Source organism: Pipistrellus kuhlii, unplaced genomic scaffold (assembly GCF_014108245.1).
Source record: "Pipistrellus kuhlii isolate mPipKuh1 unplaced genomic scaffold, mPipKuh1.p scaffold_m20_p_11, whole genome shotgun sequence".
In the NCBI taxonomy this organism is placed as follows: Eukaryota; Metazoa; Chordata; class Mammalia; order Chiroptera; family Vespertilionidae; genus Pipistrellus; species Pipistrellus kuhlii.
In genome coordinates, this window is record NW_023425416.1 from 18,081,385 (window position 1) to 18,105,292 (window position 23,908).

The window sequence follows — 23,908 nt, forward strand, 5'->3', positions numbered from 1 at the left end:
TGCTAATCTGTGTGTGGGAGAGGGCCTGCCAGTCAGTAGGGGCTATGTGAGCCAAGACATGGAGGCACTGAACAAAAGAAAGCTGACAACCACATGAGAGAAGAGTGTATTCTTCTTAAAACTAAAAAAAAAAATAGAGGAAAGAAATAATAATAGTTATCTTGATTAAATATTACTCTATTTATTTTTTAAATAGATTTTTTTATTGATTTCAGAGAAGATGCATGGGGGAGAGAGAAAGAGAAATGTCAATGATGAGAGAGAATCTTCAATTGGCTGCCTTCTCCACGCCCCATCCTAGGGATTGAGCCCACAATCCGGGCATGCATCCTGACCAAGAATTGAACTGTGACCTCCTGGCTCATAGGTGGACACTCAACCACCAAGCCATGCCAGCTGGGCTGTCTTTAAAGCACACACATATACAATCTTATCTGTTTTCCTTTAAGTAACTTCATTTTATTGGTGTGGAAATTAAGCCTCACCAGAAGCCAAATGACCCAGCTAGTATTTTGAGAGTTGATAACCCAGTTTGTGTTCTTTGACATTCCATGGCTCCATGGGTTAGGAAAAAGATCTGGAAGGTGATGCTAGAATCCCAATCAAATATTAGTTACCCAGTGTCACTGTGTTCCAGTGTTATTGGAGGGATACACATGCCGCAGGATGTTGAGATAATAGATGTTACAGAAGAGAAAGATTGCTTTGTACAAATGAATTAGAAGCCATGGCTTATCAAAGTGTAATCTCTCCTTAATAGCAAAACTTCTCAGGGTCTTTAATAAACTAGTGTACACTGTGGGCTCCCCTGATATGGCGGTATTGAATAGGGTGTTTCCTATGTTCACAAGATTACACTGCAGGCCTAATATTCATCACAATAAAATGTGGGGTAACTATTCTAAATAATCTATATAAAAAACATTTTTTGTTCTCTTGCTCAATAAAGGGAGAGAGATTCAGAGGTTTAGCAAAATAGAAAGGAAATAAAAAAAATCAGAAAAAATCAAGAGCCCATCTGATCTCAAGTGGTAAACTTACTGATCAGCATTCTTTCCCACTTACCTGGCAGAGAGCATGACTCACCCCAGGTAAGTGGGTGCAAAGCAATTTGCAACTTGTGCAGTGTGCAGGAGCTAAGATGAATGGCTGATCTGGTTGGAAAAGAAGATTTAGTAGCAGTGATATGAGGACTTCTATCATGCTTGCTTCTATAGTTTGTCATATTTACACAAGTCAGACACAGGAGGCTCAAACAAAAAAGAAAGAATAAAGAACATTCAAGGGCACTAAAAGAAGGCATTTTTATCCTAAGGATTTTATTCCTTTTTGTCCTAACCTTAGAAATCCTTTCTGGGAATGGAGTCTACCAGTGTTCACCTTTTAGGGTATGAAAGGTGTAAAAAAATACATATGGCCACAGTTTTCAAAGTATAAGTAGATGTCAGAGACTAATACAGATGAAATACTAAGATTTCAACAAAGGGAGAGGGCATTTGTAGTTTGGAGCATTTGAACTGCATGTTGAAGAATTTGGGGGGCGGGGAAGCAAGACAGCTTAGAGGATGAGTATAAACTAAATAAAGAAAATAGGGCATCTAAGGGTATTAAAGGGACTCATAGGAGGTTTCCTTTTCTGGAAGAGGAATGGATCTGTGGGATGAGCGGAGGCAGAAGACACAGGAACGAAAGACCAGAGCTCTGCTTTGGAATGACATGAATGCTAAAATGAGGCAACTGCAGTTTCAAGTGGGCAGTGGAGTGGATTTTCATCCAGGGTGCGTAGAACCACACTGGCTTTCCAAGGCACTGTGGCAACTTCTTTTTGAGCCACTTTTGTAGGCACAGAGGCCAACAGATGTGCTCTCCCCAAGTGGAGGGAGACAACAAAGAGGTAAACACCAGGTTTTTTAGTTCAGAAAGTAGCTTCTATGAAGATAAAAATAGTAAAGGGATAATAAACAAAGGGGAAGACCTAACATAAGAAAGAACAAGTAAGAAACATAAGAATAACTTTAATAGATCCATATCCTTGGGGGCAAAGTGGAAAGGGTTTTGGAAGAAGACTGGGACAAACTTTTTCGAAGGGAGCAAGGTGGAGAAGGATGTCAAAATGACACTAAGATTGTTTGCAATAATCCTTTCACTGGAGATAGCTCATTACGTTTTTACTATGTGGCCAACAATGTGCTTCACAAACATTAACTTTCTCACTAATTCAAGGAGGTAATCATTACTGTCTTTATTTCATAGATGAAAAAAATATAAGGTTCAGAAGGCTTAAATGACTTGATCACTGTCACTCTGCTAGGATTTGAGCCATGTCCATCTGAGTCCAATGCTCATGGTATTAACTTCTGTGGTATGTCAAGACAGGGTGGCAAGATCTAAAGAAAGGGAAGGAAGGTGACATGTTGCTTTTAGATACATAGAGTCTGAAATGCCTCTATGGCATTAATTGCTGGTGATATTCAATTGGACAAATCAGAGGTCAAGAGAGTGGGAGTAGGAATGATCATCTTAAAGGGGTGTATGTGTGTGTTTCCCCATGGATTAAGTTAATCTTTAGAGCCATAGGATATTCTAATAGAAATTAATTATTTAGGTCAGTGATCAGCAAACTCATTAGTCAACAGAGCCAAATATCAACAGTACAATGATTGAAATTTCTTTTGAGAGCCAAATTTTTTAAACTTAAATGTCTTCTAACACCACTTCTTCAAAATAGACTCGCCCAGGCTATGGCATTTTGTGGAAGAGCCACACTCAAGGGGCAAAAGAGTTACATGTGGCTCTCGAGCCAAAGTTTGCTGACCACGGATTTAGGCAGCTATAATACAATGTTATTTAACTTAGTCTTCATTACTAATGAACTTGGAAAACTAATGCTCCAGTTTGACTATGGGCTTCCTCTCTGACAATGACAAAATTATTGAACCAATGGCTGTCTTCCTGGTTCACTGTCTTTCTGTTTTAAACTGAGGCTGAGCTTACGAATGGAGAAAGTAACAATCAGAGACCTATTGAAATCAAATTATGTCCTTGGCTGCATATTACGTGTAACTTGTTCTTCTCCCTCTCCCTGGCGTGTTGATTGTGTTCCTTTTCCCTGTACCTAGCAAATGAGTGCTCCGTATTCAATTCCCTTTCTTCCCTCACGAAGATGCCAAGGGCATTTCAACTGTAAACAGTCACTCTATAGACGTGTAGTAAATGACCAGAAAACAAATGAGACTCACATAAGTAATTATGAATCCTTTCATCATGTCTGATTACATATGAGTTGAGAGATAGATTTTAATGAAATCACATATTTACATAATTTCTAATTGTATTATTCTTTTGAAGGGAGTTCTTTGAGACTTTATAAAAGGAGGACCCAATCTAGTGGGGTAAAGGGTTGAGCAGAATATCATACATAGCACAAAACCCCTTATGAGGCAGGAAACTTCATGAAACTCAAATCAAGGCCAGAAGTCATTTGATGAGTGTGTCTGCCAGACTATGCAGGGAGGTCTAAGAGGTTTAAGAGCAAGGAGAGTCATGGAAGAGATTAAGCCAAAAGGGGACTTGATCAGCCCTGCATGCTAAAGAAGCCTTCTGGCTGTGGGGCAGCAAAGTGAGTTGGGAAGGGCTCAGAGGGAAAGGGAGGTGAGAAAATTCCATAGAAAGTGTTTTCTGAAGAGGTGTGGCAGTGTTCCCCAGCAAGAGCCCATTTCCCAATGCACAGAGGAGTCAGTGCTAAGGCATTAGCTTTGAGAAAATAAAAAGTTTTATTATGAAATCAACCAAAAAGGAGACTAGACAAAACAAATCTGCTTGCCAGGTTTTGGAGTGAGATTTAGAAGGTTAGAAGTAGGGAAGCCATGCCTATTCATTGGGGTTACATCATTTGGTATAATGGACAAGCACAGGCAGTTCACACAACTTCATGGATCACATGCACAAATTCAGGAGCAGTTAACATATAGTGCCCAGAAGATTTTGGCCTTGTGACATCAAAAGGTTGTCTCTAGAGCTATAATTTTCTTTCTGTGCAGCCTCTATAGACTTGTTGAGACAGGTAGTTTTATGGGTCCCTTTCAGGAAGTAGGGGGGTTATTCCATTTCCCATTGGCTATGACCCGAGTCTTCCTTATTCTATTTCAGTCCAGTGGAAAACAGGTGGTGATTAATTAGGGTCTAGTAATAATTAATGTCGTTTTAAAACATTCCTTTAAAATCTTGCTTGGCGTTGACTTGTATTGACATAACCTTCAAACACGTGGTATCTACAGAACGTGTGAAGTGCAATTAACAAGTTTTGCTTGAAAAAGTTTGTGTTTGGTTTGGTTTTTGTTGCAAAACTAGGGCTAAGAAGATGGCAGATGAAGAACATATTCGGCACTGCATGCTTTATGAGTTCCAATTAGGAAGAAAAGCAAGTGAGGCTGCAAAAAACATCTGTAGTGCTCTTGGTCAAGATGCAGTTAGCGCCAGAAAATGCCAGCGTTGGTTTGAGAAATTTCGCGAGGGAAATTTTTTGTTAGATGACAAGAGTGGTCGAGGCCGTGTGTCCAATTTTGATCAAGAAGCTCTTCAAGCTCTTTTGGTGCAAAATCCTCAAATTACCCAACAAGAGCTTGCGACAACTTTAAATTGTTCACAAAAAAACAATTTCCAATCAATTGCGTGCACTTGGCAAAGTCCAAAAGTTTGGAAAATGGGTTCCTCATGAGTTGACCGACAACAACCGTAATCAAAGAGTCACAATTTGCAGTTCACTCCTCTCTCGTCAAAACTGTTTGCCGTTTTTAGAGCAAATTGTTACCGGAGATGAACAATGGGTGCTGTATGTTCATTTGAAAAGGCGGCCTCAATGGTTGGACAAAAATGAGGCTCTGCAGCCCACGCCAAAACCTGACTTGCATGCGAAAAAAGTGATGTTGTGTGTTTGGTGGAATTTTAAAGGAATTCTTCATTATGAACTTTTACCATCTAACCAAACCATTACAAGTGCAGTGTATAGTGCCCAATTGGAAAGGTTAGCCCAAGCTTTAAAAGAAAAAGAACCCGCGCTGATTAATTGGAAGGGCGTAATTCTTCACCACGATAATGCACGACCGCCATACTGCAAGAATCACTGCTGAAAAACTGCGCCAGTTGGAATGTGAAGTTCTCCCTCAACCTGCATATTCTCCTGATATTGCCCCTTCCGATTACCATTTGTTTCGTTCTTTGCAAAACTTTCTTCTTGGAAAAAAATTTAATAATGAAGAATGCCTCAAAAATGCATTGACCGAATTTTTTGCATCAAAATCACAAGAATTTTACAACAGAGGGATTAAAATGCTTCCTGATCATTGGGCACAAGTAGTAGAAAACAACGGCAACTATATTGTTGATTAAATTTTGTTGTATTGTTTAAATAAATTCGATTTTAAAAAGTATTAGGAAACGACATTAAGTATTACTAGACCTAATATACTGTGCGTGGTGCTTCCTTCATAGAGCAGACTATTTCATTACAGATTTTGAGTAAGTAGAATGTGATTTAATGAGTGTTTTTATTGTAATATATCAGTCCTGAAATGTTGTTTCACAGTCCAGTGACACTGCCTAAGGTATAACAATAGGGGATGAGTCTTTAAAAATAAAAAAGACATTGAGGTGCTACAGAATTCCCTATGAAGCTCTTGCCACTTCATCTTAGAAGCTGGTTCTTTTCTAGTATTAAAAAGTCAACATTTTCTGCGTTTTCCTAAAAATATTTTTTCTATAAAGTAGATACAATGGATATATTTTATTGAACAAGTGGCATTTTAGTAAGGACACTCTTTTAAAATTATCTCATTCTCTTAAGGTTTTAATAATGAGAATTAATATTGCAGAGAATTATCCAATAGAAGCCACAGACAGGTGGATCTACACAGTAGGCTTTGGAAATATTCTGATACAATTTCACCAAAGAAAATATATCTGGAGTGACAAAATTTTCTTTCCAATACAAAGTGTCTGTATGGGGGACAGGAACAGATCTCTTCTAGATGAAAATGGGTACTCCAAACACTATAAAATGTGCCACTGTTTGATTCCTGTATTGGCAGTCAGACAGCAACTAATTTGGTTTTATTTTTCAATCCCAGTGATTATGAGGTCTGCACATTCCCTGTGGAGTAACACCCTCTCTTCTAGGGCCAGAACCCAGTTTTCCTTTGCCAAACGCATGTGGCACAGACCTGTAACTGACAGGTGGTTTTTCCTTGTTTTTGTCTGAGAAAGAAGCAATGGAGTCACAACTGATTTTCTGAGTCCAGGACTTTACAACCCTGTTCTCTGAGCGTTTTCAGGAGACAGAGATAAGTATTTCTGACCATGTGTGATTCAAGGGTTCCCTTCCTTTCCAGAGCTACCTGTTATTTATGTAAGAACCTGCATTGCAAACGAGTTATCTAGCAGATTCAGAAGGTCTGGACCAGATGCAGAAGCAAGAAAGAATGTATTAGATGTTTGAGTGCAAGTAGTAGACTACCATGAAGAATTGATTAGTCTGGCCAGTGTGCCACAGTGGTTGAGCATGAACTAAGAGGTAACTATAATATATAGTTTGATTCTTGGTCAGGGAATATGCCTGGGTTGCAGGCTCAATCCCCAGTAGGAGACATGCAGGAGGTAGCTGATCAATGATGTTTCTCTCTCATAGGTTTTTCTATTTCTATTGTTTTCCCTTCCAATCTCTCTAAAAATCAATGAAAACACCCTATGCATGAATTCATGTATGGGTGGGATCTGGCCAGCCTACCCTGATGGGAGCCAATTAGGAGTGGCATTGGCCAGGGGGAGGGGCCACAGGAGGTTGTCTAGCTGGCTTCGCCCATGATTGGGGTGGGGTGACCAACCAGGGGCAGGACTATCTCCTGATCGGATTGGTAGACTGCCTGCAGTGCACATCGTAGCCACCGGTCATTTTGATCATTCTGGCATTCAGGTCGCTGGCTTGTGTGTGTGTGTGTGTGTGTGTGTGTGTGTGTGTGTATATTGTGTGTGTGTGTGTGTGTGTGTGTATATATATATATATATATATATATATATATATATATATATATATATTATATTAACAGCATAATATGTTAATTAGACCAGACGTCCTTCCAGATGAAGCCAGGGTAGTCAGGGAAGCCTGGGTCCCGAGTGCCTGCCGGTGACCAGAGGGAAGCCCAAGTCCAGAGTTTCAGAGGGAAGCTGGAGCTACCAGCTGGGAGAAGGAAGGCCTATTCTTGCATGAATTTCATGCATTGGGCCTCTACTATCCTATCTAATAAAAGAGTAATATGCAAATTGGTCATATATCTGCTACACCCACAAGTCACATCCACCAGCCAATCATGAGTGAGTATGCAAATTAACCAACATGGCTTCAGCACACCACGGAGAGAGCCAGAGGCTTTGGTTTCCCTAGCAATGCAGGAAGCCAAGCTTCCTGCAAACCCTAGCCATTCCAGGACCCCCATCAAGGCTACAAAGTTTCAATTGTAGAAGATACATAAAACCAAATAGAAATGGTGGCAGCTTGAGTATGCAGGAGGCTTGGCTCCACTCCAGGCCTTCCCACACCCCAAGAGAACCCCCATCCTGCTCAAGGACACCCTTCAGGGAAAAACAGCTGGCTCGCACCGGTGAACCAGGCATCTATTCTATCTAATAAAAGAGTGATATGCAAATTGACCATCACTTCAGCAGACAAGATGGCTGCTCCATGTGGACACAAGATGGCTACCACAAGATGGCCTGCAGGGGAGGGCAGTTGTGAGTGATCGGGCCAGCAGGGCAGGGCAGTTGGGAGGGAACAGCCTGCAAGGGAGGGATGTTGGGGTTGATCAAGCCTACAGGGGAGGGCAGTTAGGGATGACCAGGCCAGCAGAGGAGGGAAGTTTGGGGCAAACAGGCTGGCAGGGGAATGGCTAGGGTAATCAGGCTGGCAGGTAGAAGTGGGTAGGGGAAATCAAGAAGGCAGGCAGGCGAGCAGGTGGGAGCCAGCAGTCCTAGATTGTGAGAGGGATGTCGGACTACCCATTTAAACAGACAGTCAAATGTCCCTCGAGGGATCCCAGATTGGAGAGGGTGAAGTTGGGCTGAGGACCATCCCCTCCTCCAGTGCATGAATTTCATGCACTGCGCCTCTAGTACTGTATAATAAAAGGCTAATATGAAAATTGTCCCCTCAACCAGGAGTTTGACCAGCAGGCAGGATGACCAACTGCCCATGTCCCCTCCTCCTGGCCAGGCTGGCCGGACCCCACCCATGCACAAATTCATGCACTGGGCCTCTAATATATATATATACACACATACACATACACATAGACACTGAGTGGCCAGATTATTATGCATTCAGAGATCACAATAATCTTGCCACTCAGTGTATATACTCTTCAATAGCTAATAGTTCAATTTTGAAAATGAAATTCTTTTTAATAAACACTACCTTCATAATTATTCAAATGATGAGTGAACATTTTTGGGGGACACACTGTATTTGGTAGTCATTTCATTTCACGACCTCCTGTCACAACTAAAGAGAAATTTGGGTGTCACTGTATAGTAAGAGGAAGGCATGGATCATTAACCCCAGTTCTCAAACTCTGCCCACATGTAAGAGTGAGGCTGAAAACTGGAAGTACTTCAATATTTGTTTTTCTGCAGCAATTCACAAGTAGGTATTAGTAGAAGCTGTCACATGTTAAAGTAAGTGCACATTCAAAAATAGATATGCTATAGCATGATCCAATCCTCCAGAAATTATTAAAGTTATTTCATATTAGAAAATCAGTGGTAGAGAGGTGCTAGTCAATAGAATTGATTAAGTTGGTGACATAATTATGCTGTCAAAGACACAAATTATTTTTATCTTTTTTTTTCTATTCTCATCATATTGGCTTTATTCCTTAGATTTGCCTCTTCATTGATACAATTATCACATTATTTTTGTACATATCAAAGTTCAAAATCTGAAGACAGCATGTCCCTTCTCTGTGTCTCTGTTTTAAGAATGAAGAACATTTCTTAGGATTTTACAACAGGCTTATTTTTTTTTATTGGTCAGATCTTTATAATTTTCTCTTTCGTAAAACATGGGTCCACCTATCCATATAAGTTAGGCTTTCCAGCTAACTGAGACAATTTTGTTGCAGAGGTCAGAAAAGAACTGGAAATTTGCATCCCTACTAGACCTCTGAGATTATGGTGTGTGTGTGTTTTTCATAACGCTAAATTATTATTCTCCCTTCAATAGTTGCCTATAGTCTTTTGCAGGTGACTGCTTCTTCCTATGAAACAAAGCACTGAATTTGTGTATGTGGGTATAGTATGCATAAGTCATATGCGCTGCTTTAACAAAATTCTCACTTACTGGAACTTTTACAGGTAACTTGTTACCTTTGTAGGTTTACTGTTATTTGTATGGAGAATAAGACATACAAGAATAAACTGTGCTTCACATACAACCGTAAACTACTTTTGCCCCACCCTATATTATCAGTAATGCTTTCTGTTGGCAAAGCAAGTAAATTAGACTGTTGTGCATTTGGAGCAGGCGGCAATTTATGTTGGTTTAATATATATAATTAAATTGAGTTGAGATCTACATTAAGTGAAAATTGAAAACAAATTAAGTAATCAGTCAATGCAGTGTTAGTAGTTACAATTCTTATTTATTTGGGTAAATTGAGGGGGGGAAGCTGTTCAGCATTGTAGGCATTTTATTTTAATCAAGGGAAACCAGAAGTAGTGAGCTGGCAACATTTAACATGGACTGTGGAATATGGCAGAATGATTATTTGTGCCTACATTTGTCTGATCCCTACATCTGTTCCCAAAGATCAAGTTTAATCATGGCATATTAGTATCCACTTATGTTGGGATAGGCAACCTCAAGTTTAGCTAATAAAATTCACTTGCAGCTTTTAAATTTCTCTTATTAACCATGCGTAGAACCTTTTAATTTGACATTTGAAAACATTTGTATTAGTAGTAATTTTTTTTAAGATTCCAGGTTACAAAATTGGACATTTATAAAGTGAATGTGTGTCTTTTCCTCTCTTATTACAAATGATTTCCTTAATTTTATGAATTGGGGATGGCTGCCGGTGACTTACTTCCATCAAAATGATGATGTGGAGAGAAAAAAGGATTGATGTGTTATATTTAGTTAGATTTATTTTTATTTATACTTAGATTTATTAGTGCTGATTTGGGTTTTGTATTCAGGCAAATGAGTGCATATGAGTCATCTGAATATTCTTGGTCCTCTGGTTAAAGTCTAAATTCAACCATTGCAAGGATATGATATTTTATGATGTTTAAACGCTACACCACATTTTTTTTTCAGAGTTAACTACATTGATTTAGATTTTCATGGTAGTTCTCATTCAAGTTTGATAGAAATATCACATCTTGCTATAAATTACATCCTGTTTAACACAGCAGTGAAATTTTGATGAGCTATGAATTAATTTTCTTTCTCCCTTATCTCTTAAAATTATTTTTTATCTTTTAAAGAAGCCTCAGACTTTCTAGTATCTTTCTCACCTATTTTTGGTTCAACTGTATTAAAAATTCAATTAAGTGGGCATGGGGAATATCAGCCAAATTTGTTCACTGGGATTTAATTTCTTCTCTCATTAATTTGCTAGGTATATTTTTTTCAACTTGTAGATGCTGAAATTATTTATTTAGTACACATAACTTTTAGGACACTTGGTTGCAAGTGATAGAAATGCTACTTAAAGTGTTTCAGCATAGCAAGATTTACTAGCTTACATAATGGCACAGCCTTGGGAATTCCTGCTTCAGCCATAGTTCTATCCAGTGGCTCAAACAGGCTCAAGAGTAATCTTTGTCTTCAACTCTCCGCATTTCTTTCCTTTGTGTTCCCTTCTTTTCCTGACAAACTTCTTCCTTCTTGTAGCCATAAGCACCAGCCAGCAAACATACATGCTGGAAACTACAAGTCCAACAAAACAAAGATTTTTAATCTGTACAATCTCAGTAAAAAACAAACAAACAAATATGAAATTAAATCCTGTGCCATCCCAAGGCAATCCTGCCCCTGACCCAGGCTCTGGGAGGAGAATGTGTCAAGAGGTGGATGAAATGTGGTCCCTAGAGAATGCCCAGCAACAGCATCTGAGATTTTGATGCAAATACACATCCTCAGGCCTCATCCCATACCCAGGGCATCAGAAAACTAGAAGGTAGGGCCAGCATCCTGGGATGTAATAAGCCCTCCAGTGGGTCTGATGCACACTTAGGCGCGGGACCCGCCGCAGTCTACTCACTGGCCACACTGTCCTGTGTGCTGCCCCCGGAGCTTCAGTGTGATTCCACAGAAAACACAGAGAGAACTCTGAGAAAGTGGCCGCAGGAAAGCAGAACAGTAGCTGCCAATTCTGGCAAAGCCGGACGGTATCCACCACCATGAATGCCAGCCCAACAGTAAAACATTGTGTTGCTAATGCCATTATTTCTCTGAACACTGTTGATTATGGATTCCCTTCCAGAAAAATCAATATTCTCATTAAGCAAACACTTGTCTATCCTCTTCTAAGTAGGAGTGTTTTTGTTTAATTTTCATCTCCAAAAAGGTACATGGCCAACCTTAAAAGGATTCCAGACCGTTATTATTTTCTGATCAAATGCTTCCTGACCTCTTAGGATATCCTCCTCTAGAATTAACGCTCTCAGAGTGAGCCTTTTAGCTCCTGGGGGAAAATGAAACAACAGGCTGTCTCTGCTTCACAAGTTCTCAATGGAAATGGCAGTGATGCCACAGGATGTAAAATAATCTTAAAACAATTTTAAAGCACCTAATAAGGGAGATGAAGGTAGCCTTTTATATTATTTCAGAGGGAGAGAGAGAGCACGAGAGCGAGCGCTGTAGTTTGAGACATTTGAATTTATCCTGAAGAAGGCTATAGAGAGCATGTGGGTATTTCTCAATTTATCTCATCATAGCACTCAACAGGGCGCTTGTTAAAAGTAAAAATCCGCCAAAACCGGTTTGGCTCAGTGGTAGAGCATCGGTCTGCAGACTGAAAGGTCCCAGGTTCCATTCCGGTCAAGGGCATGTACATTGGTTGCGAGCACATCCCTGGTAGGGGGTGTGCAAGAGGCAGCTGGTCGATGTTTCTCTCTCATAGATGTTTCTAGCTCTCTATTCCTCTCTCCTCCTCCTCTGAAAAAATCAATAAAATAGATTTTTTTAAAAAAAGTAAAGATGCACAAAAAACAATGATACATCTACACAATGGAATACTATGCTGCCATAAAAAAGAAGGGATTCTTATCATTTGCAGCAACCTGGATGGAATTGGAGAACATCATGCTGAGTGAAATATGCCAGTCAATGAAAGAGAAACACCATATGACCTCACTCATTTATGGATGATAAAGAACATTAAAAACTGATGAACCAAAGGTAGATATAGAGACAATAAAGCAACAAGCAGACTGTCAAATTATAGCGGGGAGGGGAGGGAGATCTGGGGGAGATAAGAGAGCAACCGAAGGACTTGTATACATGCATATAAGTACAACCAATGGGCACAAAATTCTGGGGAGGGAGGGCATGTATGGGAGGAGGGCCAATGGTAAGATATGTACACAGATAATTAAAAATAAAAAGTAAAGATCTAAAGGCTCTTGTTCGGGATATTCTTATTTGGGACATCAGGGGTGGGAACAAGGAATTTATATTTTTAAAAGTTGCCACAGGAATTTCTTAGAATCAAGTGTGTTTGGAACAGACTCTAAGCCTACGTGAATGGTGAGGATGTTGCAATGGATTGGGAGGGAGACACATCTCGGTTTTGGACCCTACAACCAGAGGAGTATACATGACCTCATCCCGTGGTCCAATGCTTCTCTTAGGACTGTGTGCTGCTATGATCCTTTCTCTTTTCTCTCGAATAACACGCTGTTGCATTCTTATTCCTCGTGCTGCAGATCGAGGACATGCAGTGGGGCAAAGGGGTCCGGGAGATCCCCCACTCTGTGTGCACCCTGCCCTGCAAGCCTGGCCAGAGGAAGAAGACGCAGAAGGGCACGCCCTGCTGCTGGACCTGCGAGCCCTGCGACGGCTACCAGTTCCAGTTCGACGAGAACACGTGCCAGCACTGCCCGTACGACCAGCGGCCCAACGAGAACCGGACCGGCTGCCAGGACATCCCCATCATCAAGCTGGAGTGGCACTCGCCCTGGGCCGTGATCCCCGTCTTCCTGGCCATGCTGGGCATCGTCGCCACCATCTTCGTCATGGCCACGTTCATCCGCTACAACGACACGCCCATTGTCCGGGCGTCCGGCCGGGAGCTCAGCTACGTTCTGCTGACGGGCATCTTCCTCTGCTACATCATCACGTTCCTGATGATCGCCAAGCCCGACGTGGCGGTGTGCTCCTTCCGGAGGGTGTTCCTGGGCCTGGGGATGTGCATCAGTTACGCGGCCCTCCTGACCAAGACCAACCGGATTTACCGCATATTCGAGCAGGGCAAGAAGTCCGTGACGGCTCCCAGGCTCATCAGCCCGTCGTCGCAGCTGGCCATCACTTCGAGCCTGATATCGGTCCAGCTTCTGGGCGTCTTCATCTGGTTTGGTGTGGACCCGCCCAACATCATCGTAGACTATGACGAGCATAAGACCATGAACCCCGAGCTGGCCAGGGGAGTGCTCAAATGTGACATCACAGACCTGCAGATCATTTGCTCCTTGGGATATAGCATCCTCCTCATGGTCACGTGTACTGTGTACGCCATCAAGACTCGGGGTGTCCCCGAGAACTTTAACGAAGCCAAGCCCATTGGGTTCACGATGTACACGACGTGTATAGTGTGGCTTGCCTTCATCCCCATTTTTTTTGGCACCGCGCAGTCGGCGGAAAAGGTAAGTGAGAATGCACCCTACACCATGCATTTCAGATGTGTTCCTTTTTGTAAACATGGAAACCAAGTTAATTGTATAGAGCAAGTGGTTTTATAGATGCAGAATGGTATTCCTCAGAGTAGAGAATTCCAAAATGGAGCAGCATCAAAGCTACAAAAGTCTATAAGCTACAGGGAACTTTGCTATGTTTATGCAATCAGTGGTAGACTTTTCCAGTTACTTCATTACAGAATTACTCAATGTAGCAAGAGATGATCCAGCATGAAATGATCGAATCTACCCAAATTAAACCTTCCTATAATTAATTATCCATTCTCTCTATTTACACACATATTTCTGAGGGACAGGAGAAGCGGGGGGGTGGGGGGGGAGGCACAGTTCCTCATACTCCAGGATAAGGATGGTCATTCTTAGCTCACTCGCTCGCTCTCTTCAGTAGCTCTTTAGGTTGTCACTGTGAATTGGATCTAGTACGTGAGCTGTACAAACTATTAGAGTTCTTAATTGCATGTTTGTAAGTATATATATTATCATATACCTCTTAACTGTGGGGATACATTCTGAGATGTGTGTTTTGTGTTGTTAGGTATATTAATCATATCAAGTGCTTCAGAGTGATACCAGATACTCAAATTTGTGTGTGCATGTGAGCACGCACACACACACACACACACACACACACACACACACACACACTAGACTAAGTATCTTCAAACTGTAAAAGTTCAGAGTTTTCAAAATTAGTGGGCCCTATATGTTGGTCTTAAATATGGTCATGCACATGATCCCCACCTATAAGTTTTTATGCATCTGAAAATTAGGCAGCCCTAATGTGTTGATTCTTAGTTCAATTCATGTATGACTAGCTGCAGGTTTGGCATCTTGCAAAAATGGCAACACTAAAGTGAAGCTTTTGGGTGTATGTGATTCGTATATCTGATATCTATACCCACCCCCATCTGGCTGTAATTTTGTTTATGCAAATTGGGCAATTTGAATATATCGATCTTAAGATGTGGTGGTGTCCTTCCCTTGGTGAAGGCAGTCTGACATGTTGCTACAGCTGAAGCCAGAACTAGATCTAGAGTCCTCACTTGAACATTCTGTAGGAGAAAGCATAGTTACAGTTTGATCTAAGCGAGGAGGTTGGGGGTCCAGCCTGATCCCATGTTACTTTGGAGAAGTCTCTTAAACATTCAGGGACGTAGTTCCTTCTGTGGGGCAAACAAAGAGTGAAATAGGATTGACTACAAATTTCTTAATCTATCAGTTGAATCTGATTTTTTAAATTTTTACTTATGATCTCTGTTTCATTGTGTAAAGGATATATGGTATTTTTCTGGTTTTCCAATTAAAAATGTGTTTTACCTATATTTTGATTCAAAAAACTATAAGTTTAGACTGTATTTTTTAAAGTCAACATTTTATGAAACCACACAGAATTCTAAGCTAAGGACAGTGAATGGTTCCAGATTATGGTTTTAGTCATAAAATGTCTCCAAGGAAGATCTTCTAAAATATATGCTCAATGAGCATAATATGTATCTGATGGTATGTTTCAAATTCATAATGCATGTTTACTGTCTGTGAAACCAACTTGATTTTCATTTTATTGCTTCTACCTATCCATGAGCCAAAGGGGTAGTAAAATAGGAGTTAGCGTAGTGAAATGCAATAGAGAGAAGAAGGAAAAAATGTCTCCAAATGTATGCAGGTAAGTCCATGACCATTGAACTTTTATGGGGCATAATGTACACATCCAAGCCTGTGGAGATAATGATCTTTTTTTTATGAAAACAAACACAATTCCCCATGCACGAGGTTAGGAAACATTAAATCCTTTTCTTAAAAAATTATTCTTGAGGAATATAAAAGGGAGGAATAACTGTGATTGTTTTATAGAAGAACCTTTTTGTAATGCATGTTTGACGATCTATGTCTCTACCATGTCATTTGTCATTTCTATCCATTTGCAGTCATCACTATGAATCTTTTTAGGAAGGTTAGGGGGTATAATTTACTCATTAAAACACCTATAAATGATACAAAATTTTAGGAATTGAATTAATTGATTCTGGTTGTTCTGGTATCACTGAGCTGTAGGAAAAAAAATGAAGCTTTCTTCAAGCAATGAGCTTTTTAATTCTAAAGTTTAGATGGCACATATTCGTCTTTGTATGCCCTCAGTGGGTCATGGTGTTCTACATGGTTGATTGGCACAAATTCAAAAGGTATTGAATTATCAAATGGGAATAGTGAATTGTTAATTGTTATATGAAAATGCACACCTCAATAATAGGCATATGACTAGATCAATTAAAAATACAGTGTGTATACAACAAAAAATATATATACACTTTAGAGCTCAATTAAAAAATGAAATATGTTTTAATAAACACTTTCCTTATAATTATTCAAAGTGTATATATACCTTTTGGGGGACACCCTATATGTAATGGACATAAAACCATGGACATTAAATTGTGGAAGGTGACAAATTGCCAAATGCCACAAAAAGGTCACAACAAAAGGCATTCTTAGCAAGCTAACAAACATACAGAATCACAACCCCTTTTTTTTTTGTTTAGGTTTAACAGTTTTGTTTCAAATTGAAAAAATTCATTTTAATGGGAAACAATTAGGCAGTGAATTTAGTAATAACTATTTACTGTTTTAGGAAATTTAATTTATTTTGATTATGTTATGTATATCTTTGTGAAATTTCTCATCAGTTGAGTTTATTAGCTCAGCGTAAAGTACGAGGAATGTTCCTTATTTCTTGCAAAACATCATCCTCCATGGATTATTTTTCCTCTTGTTAAGAAAGATGCTGTCTTGTTTATTTTTCGTTGCTAATCCTGTGCCCTCTAGGATGAGTATCTTGCAAACATGGCCATGGAGGGAAGATGTAAGCCTTCTGTATCATAAAAGAATGATTCGTGCTTGTAGAATTTATATTTAGGTGACTAATGATTCTTGGGAAGATCACCAGTGGTAGGGCGGTAGCACAGTAGGAGCAGGTTGGTTTAGTGAGCTGTGGTATATCCCATTGTTATATAGTGACACTGTTTGTTGGAGGACTAGATTATTTTTCCATGAGAAACAAAGGCTTGGCTTGTGGATACATCTTTCAGAGAGTTTTGCATGTCACCTGGAAAAGAAGCACCTTCAGGTAGGAAGGACTCAGGCCACTCAGCCCAAACCTAGGCACCCTACAGACACCCTAAACCTACTGTTTATTCAGAACTTTCCAGGTTCTTTTTTTATTATTATTATTATGAAAATCACATTTCTTCTTTTGTCAGTGCATCAGAGACCACCTATTATTTTAAGAAAGAACTTTTCTCAAAGCACTAGAAATCTTGTCCTAGGAGCTGGCCTGTCCTCCCCATCATTCTATATATTTGAATGTGTCATCCTCCTGGGTTCTTTGATTTTGATTGTGATGGCTTCACAGATATATATGTAAATGTTTCAAGCAAGGTCACCTTCCTCTGGGGAAGAGAGCAGTTTATAAGATGGATTACCTTACTAGTATTGACTAGTATAGACTGACTCCATAAGATTACATTCCTGGGAGATGTTGAAACAGCTATTAAGTTAGATATTAAATCTCAGTTTGGTGATGTGGGCTTAGCACAGGTGACTCCATTTTAAGCCTGTTGCCTTTTTTTTTTTTTTTTTTTTTTTTTTTTAAACAAAGTGTACATCAATAAAACCATGAAAAAATGCTTTGCACAGAATCGCCCCCCCGCCCCTTTTTTTTTCTTCTCTTTCTCCTTTCTCTTGAAGTGTTGATATACCTGTTGGCCTATTTGCATAGTTTGTTCAAAAACTAGAAATTGCATCTATAATAAAACTAGAATTGTATAAATGAATTAGAGTATAAAGAAGGCTCCAGACACTCTCTGGTACTTGGTAAAGGCTCAACAAAGAACTATATCCTTCCACAGTAGTCTCCCCTTAGCAAAACATTTCTGTCCCGCATAGGTAAAACAGTCTTGTATTTGGGAAATCATAAGTATGGGCTATAATATAGATTAGGGGATGACAAGATCAAACTCTGGAGAGGTGGGTAGAGGTGAAATCTTGGAGGACCCTGTATACTTGACTATTTTAGGTAAGGGAGGAGTGTGCTTCAGTGAGTTGACAGTGAAGTATGACACTATTGGAGTTATGCTTTACAAAATGATTCATTGCTTATGAGTAACAGTTTGCATGATAGCTATAATATTGTGATTTATAATATACTAGAGGCCCAGTGCATGACATTCATGCATTGGAGACAGGGTCCCTCAGCCAAGCATACACCCTCTCGGAGATGTCCGCCTGCCAGCATAAGCCTGCTCTCCACAAGAGTGCTGCTCAGCCAGAAACCAGGCTCACTGCTCCTTAATGCTACCTTGGGGAGAGGCTCCCACCATCACCGCTGTGCTCTTAAGCCATGAGCCTGGTTTCTGGCTGAGTGGCGCTTCCCCTGAGGGAGTGCAATGACCACCAGGGGGCAGCTCATGCATTGTCTGCCCCCTGGTGGTCAGTACACGTCATAGTGACCAGTTGTTTTGCTGTTTGGTTGATTTGCATATTAGCCTTTTATTATATAGGATTTTTAAAAAATGTATGTTGTTTTTTTATTTCAGAGAGGAAGGGAGAAAGAGAGAGAAACATCAATGATGAGATAGAATCATTGGTTAGCTACTTCTTGCATGACCCTTACTGGGGGAGGGGGGGATCTAGTCCTCAACCCAGACATGTGCCTTTGGCCAGAATTGAACCTGGGACCCTTTAGTCCGCAGGCCAATGCTCTATCCACTGAGCAAAACTGGCTAGGGCATATGATATTTTTATTCATAATATGAAATATATATGTTTGGTCTTTGTTTTCTGTCACAGGGCTTCTGTAAACTTTGGAAATTTTTAAGTGATGAGTAATAAAGGTGTGTTTTGTTATGTTAATGAGATGACTTTTGGACTACACCTATGAATGAGGGCTTGTTGATAGGACAACCAGTCACGTGATTACAGAGTTGGAACTTTTCAGTCCAATGTCTCCCAACCCCCATTCCTGAAAATTGAATCCATTGTCACTGGCCAATGATTTAATTAATAATGCCTCTGTAATGAAACCTCCATAAAATACCCAAAGGATAGGATTTGGAGAGCTTTTGGGTTGGTGAACATTTGTAGATTTGGGGAAAGTGGTGAGCTGGGAGAGCACAAAAACTCTGCATCCTTTCCCCAAAGCTGTACATTATGCATCTCTTCCATCTGGCTATTCTTGGCTTACACCCTTTTATTTTTATTTTTTAATTGTAATCTAGTAAGTAAAATATTTTTCTGAGTTCTGTGAGTTGCTATTGCAAATTAAAGGAACCTAAGGAAGGGGCGATTGGAACCTCCAATCCATGGTTTAGGTCAGAAGCACAGGTGACAATCTAGACTTGGGGTTGGCATCTGAAGTTAGCTGGGAAGCAGTCTTGTGGGACTGAATCCTTTACCTGTGCAATATGATGTTGTCTCCGGGTAAGTAATGTCAGAACTGAGTTGAAGTGTAGGACACCACTGTGTGATGGTGTGGGGGAAATTGTGTACAGAATCTTTTAAACAATATGTATAATTGGGTACAGAATCTTTTAAAACTAGTATGTAAAATTCTATTCTTGGAAGACAGGCAATGGTTACCAATGATGATTTCAAGGGACTTTTCCTCTGCTCAGATTTTTAGACCCATAATAGCATATAGAACCAGAGGGTTGCAGAAGACTGAGAACAGTTTCTTGGAGGAATAAAATTGGATCAGAGCTGATAGCCATCAGTACTACCCCCTTCTCCTCCTGTTCAGTAAAGAGGCCAGCACACCTCCCACATTATAGAATGTTAGCAGGCACCTGGCAATTAAAATTCTGCTCCATAAGGTCATAGTAGGAGACTTGGTAACACTGCCTTCATGTACACACTCTCTCCCCAAGTACTGAGAGGGGCCCACGGGTGAGGCTACAATACAGCAATTATGATACATGTAAATGGTATTAGAGATGGTTTTGAAGAGTATCTGTATTCTAAAAATGCTGATCATACACAGTCTCCTTTGATTTGGGTATTATCACTGCTTTAGTTTCTTCCAAGGATACTGGATTTCAACAGCTTTTGAACCATAAGTATTTCCTAATGAATACAGCTGTTCAGAGCTGATTGGCACTTGGGTATGAGAATGCAGAGTGCATGACACCTGCTATGAGGTTAAGTACCCTCTAATACCCCAGCTTATTAACCTGTGTCTTTGGTAGCTCTCTACCCCTGCGCAGCACATTTGGCTCTCCAGATCTGACTGGGTTTGGTCACAAAGCAATTGATAAGTCAGTACATCAGGGAGGGAAATAGCCTAAATAAATGATAATTCAATTCCAGACTTCAAGGAGGGCTCCTGTCGAATTTCTCTGATTGAACAAAAGTTGCATTTCCGCCTTCAAGTCTCAGCCACATGAAGGTATTAGGGAAGATAAAGGAACACAAGCAATCAACAGAAGAGTTGTTGGACAAGGCTGAGAGTACACTGTGGCAAAGAAGGTAAACTACAAGTCAGTGCCACTAAGTGAGCAATTCCTTGAGGTTCTCAAAGGTCTTTATATACCTGAAGGGGGGACCTCAGGCACAGTGGGTCATCAGTAGACAGCTGAATGACTAAAACAGAGTCCCATTTTCTTTTCTGTATTGCAGACTCTCTAATCTTCACTTAGATCGTTGATGTGGTCGCATTTTTCTGATTTATCACTTGCAGAAAGCTAATATTGTTTCCAAAGAGGCTTGATTTATATATAAGGTGTCAGTTGTTCACACCTGGGAAATTCTGGCAAACACACCTAAAGCTCCAGATCATTCTGTAATTATTGGATGTTAGTGTCCAAGACCGGATATTGAGGCTGGCAGAATCTGCCTCCAAGTACTTCAATCCCATTGTTTGTCTGGTAATCTCCCAGTGCCCTGTCAAAGTGACTGAGCTGAAACTGCATGGCCAAATTGCCTTGTTGATGAGACCTGGGTTGCTGCCTGATGCTGGACCAACTACCAGATGAATGGAGCACTTAGTTTTAACTCAGAAATCATATCATTCCCTCTTTAATGTTTCAGATCCTGAAGTTTCTTATGTATTTTTTTAAAAAGACATTTAACAGGCAAGGAACCACATAGATGTTTCTAATTTGTGTAGCAAAATTTGCTTTAGTTTTTAATCCCTTTTGCCCAGAATCCTTGCCAGATGGGCAGGCAGGGAAGGGAGTAGGTGTTTTATAAGACCTTGGATCTTTTATATTAGTTTTTTTATTGGGACATTTCCTGGTTACAGTGCAGTAGGGAATAGGGTCAGAGTCTTCAGCTTTTCCAATATTGAAAACCTGGCACAAAAAGCTAACAAACAGCAGAGAGAGGCAAACTGCTGACCCAGAAATTGAACTGAAAACTCTAGGAAAGCCTGTGTCTGTGAAGACGTCACTGCCTGATGCCAGGTTAAGAGCTGTGTGGATAATTGGTACATACGCTCATTAAACGTTGGGTCCTCATACACAGCTCTGCACTTCATGTTGTCACAGAAGGCAGTCCCCACTGCAGCTGTTGGGAAGAGAAAATGTAAGGAAATGATTCCGTAATGAAGACGCTGGCAACCCATCTGCCTGACTGAGAGGCGCTGGCTTCAGGAATGGGTCCTCAGGTGTCTAACGTGGAAGATGGTTTGGAACATGTCTCCTGTGCTCCTTTCAGCTCTGCGTTCCAATTGATTGTTTGGCTTAGAACAAACAGTCAGTTTTCTGATCCAGTGCCTTCCATCATACAGGTCTTAAGAAGGCAAGTTAGTAGGTGTACTGACAAAGCAAATAGGAAAGGTTTTTGTTCTCCATCATGACATTTTCTTCCTTCCAATGGCGTACCACCCATAAGCTAATATTCTAGGGGAGAGAGTTTTAAAATATTTTTTTATTTATTATTATTTTTTTTTAGTATGGCCTTGTTTTTTAACAGGTGATTTTTATGTGCAGTTACATGTCAGGTCCATGGACCACAACACCTACAAATCACATCACTCCCTTTTAAAAATAAATGCTCCAGTGGCTTCAATTGATATCATCATCATCATCATCATCATCATCATCGCCTCTCTGCCACCATTGGAATCTTAATGGTGTTTAAACTCTTCTTTAAAGCCTGTGAGACTAAGATCAAGGGTCATAAACTATGGGTCAGGGGCCAGATCTAATCAGCTGCTTGTTTTTATAAATAATTTGTTAAACATTTTTTAAATACATTTTATTTACAGAGAGGAAGGGAGAGGGAGAGAGAGTTAGAAACATCGATGAGAGGGAGTCATCGATCAGCTGCCTCTTGCGTACCCCCTACTGGGGATATGCCTGCAACCAAGGTACATGCCCTTGACCAGAATCGAACCCGGGACCCTTGAGTCTGCAGGTCGACGCTCTATCCACTGAGCCAAACAGGTTTCGGCTATAAATAATTTTTTATTGCAACACAGCCATGTTCATTCATTAACATACTGCCAGTGGCAGCTTTTAGTTTCCAAGGGCAGGCTTGAGAAGTTGGGGCAGGGGACATATGGCTTGCAAAGCTGAAAATATTTTAAATCTGAATCTTTACCAAAAAAGGTTTTTGTCCCTGACTTAGGTGAACTGCTGTTTCCTACATTTCTGAGGCTCATTTCTTTTGCTTCTCCTTTTCATTCTCATTGACTTTGCTTCTGTCTTAGGATTTTATTTCTTTTTCTCAGCATACTGAGACAGTTTCCTTCCCAGGACCTTTGCACAGATGTGCCCTCGGTCCAGGATTTTGTCACCCAGAACATCTCAAACTGCCTCAGTCATCATTCAGGTTTCTGCTTACAAAGGAGTCTTTTAACTCTCCTCCATCCAAGTTAAGTTATCTTCACCCCGGTTAAGTTCTGTTTCTGACTGTCATTATCCATCACTAACTGATGTTGGTTATTGTCTCCTCATAAATATAAATACCTTGAATGCCAAGCACTTGGTCACTCTGGTTCTTTTCTGGATCCCTGGAGCCCCAGCCAGTGCCTAGCCTTAATAAGTATTCAATAAATCTCTGTGAGGTGAGTGAAATAATGAATGAATGAATGAATATGTTGTAGAGTAAGATACAGACCCTGCCAACAATAAATAGTTTAAAAGCACAGAGAGTCATGTAAATTAATATCTGTGAAAATTGCTACAATATAAAACCATAGGAAAGTAAGATTATAACAATAAATGAAGCAGATCAGTTTTCCATAGTGTCTGTATCAGTTTACATTTCCACCAACAGTGTACAGGGTTCCCTTTTCTCTACATCCTAACCAACACCTGTTATTTGTTGATTGAGTGATGATAGCCATCTGACTATTGTAATTTTCCCCTGATGATTAATGATATTGAGTACTGTTTTATATATCTGTTGAATATCTGTATATCCTCTTGGAAGAAATGTCTATTTAGGTCCTCTGACCATTATTTATTTGGATTGGTGTTAAGTAGTATGAGTTCTTTATATGTTTTGGAGATTTAACCCTTATTGTATGCATCCTTTGTGAATATCTTCTCCCATTGAGTAGATTGTCTCTTTGTTTTGTTGATGGTTTCTTTCACTGTGAAAAACATATTTAGTTTGATATATCCCCATTTGTTAATTTTTTCTTTTGTTTGTCTTGCTCAAGGAGACATAAAAAAAAACAAAAAACAAACAAACAAACAAACAAAAAAAAACTACTGCTAAGAGCAAAATTATGACTTATTGTCCATGTTTCTCCTAGGAGTGTCATGGTTTTAGATCCAACATTTTTGTCTTTAATCCATTTTGAGTTAATTTTTGTATATGGTGTAAGAAAGTGATTCAATGTCTTTTCTTTCATTATCTTTCCAGTTTTGCAAAAACCACTTATTGAAAAGACTGTCTTTATTTCATTGTATATTTTTGCCTCATGCTAAAAATTAACGGT

At 40.0% G+C, this 23,908-nt stretch overlaps 1 protein-coding gene across 7 annotated transcripts in view; it reads left to right on the plus strand.

Moving 5' to 3' along the window:
• The window catches only part of GRM7 (glutamate metabotropic receptor 7), a 736,691-nt gene that overhangs the window by 572,382 nt on the left and 140,401 nt on the right, over window positions 1–23,908 (plus strand). For all 7 annotated transcript variants that reach the window (XR_006741094.1, XR_006741093.1, XR_006741092.1 and 4 more), the window contains exon 8: window positions 12,982–13,917. Coding sequence is in view for 3 of the 7 variants with exons in the window: in XM_045579111.1 (XP_045435067.1) it covers window positions 12,982–13,917 (936 nt within the window). In the remaining 4 variants the exon portion in view is untranslated. The remainder of the gene's footprint in view (window positions 1–12,981; window positions 13,918–23,908) is intronic.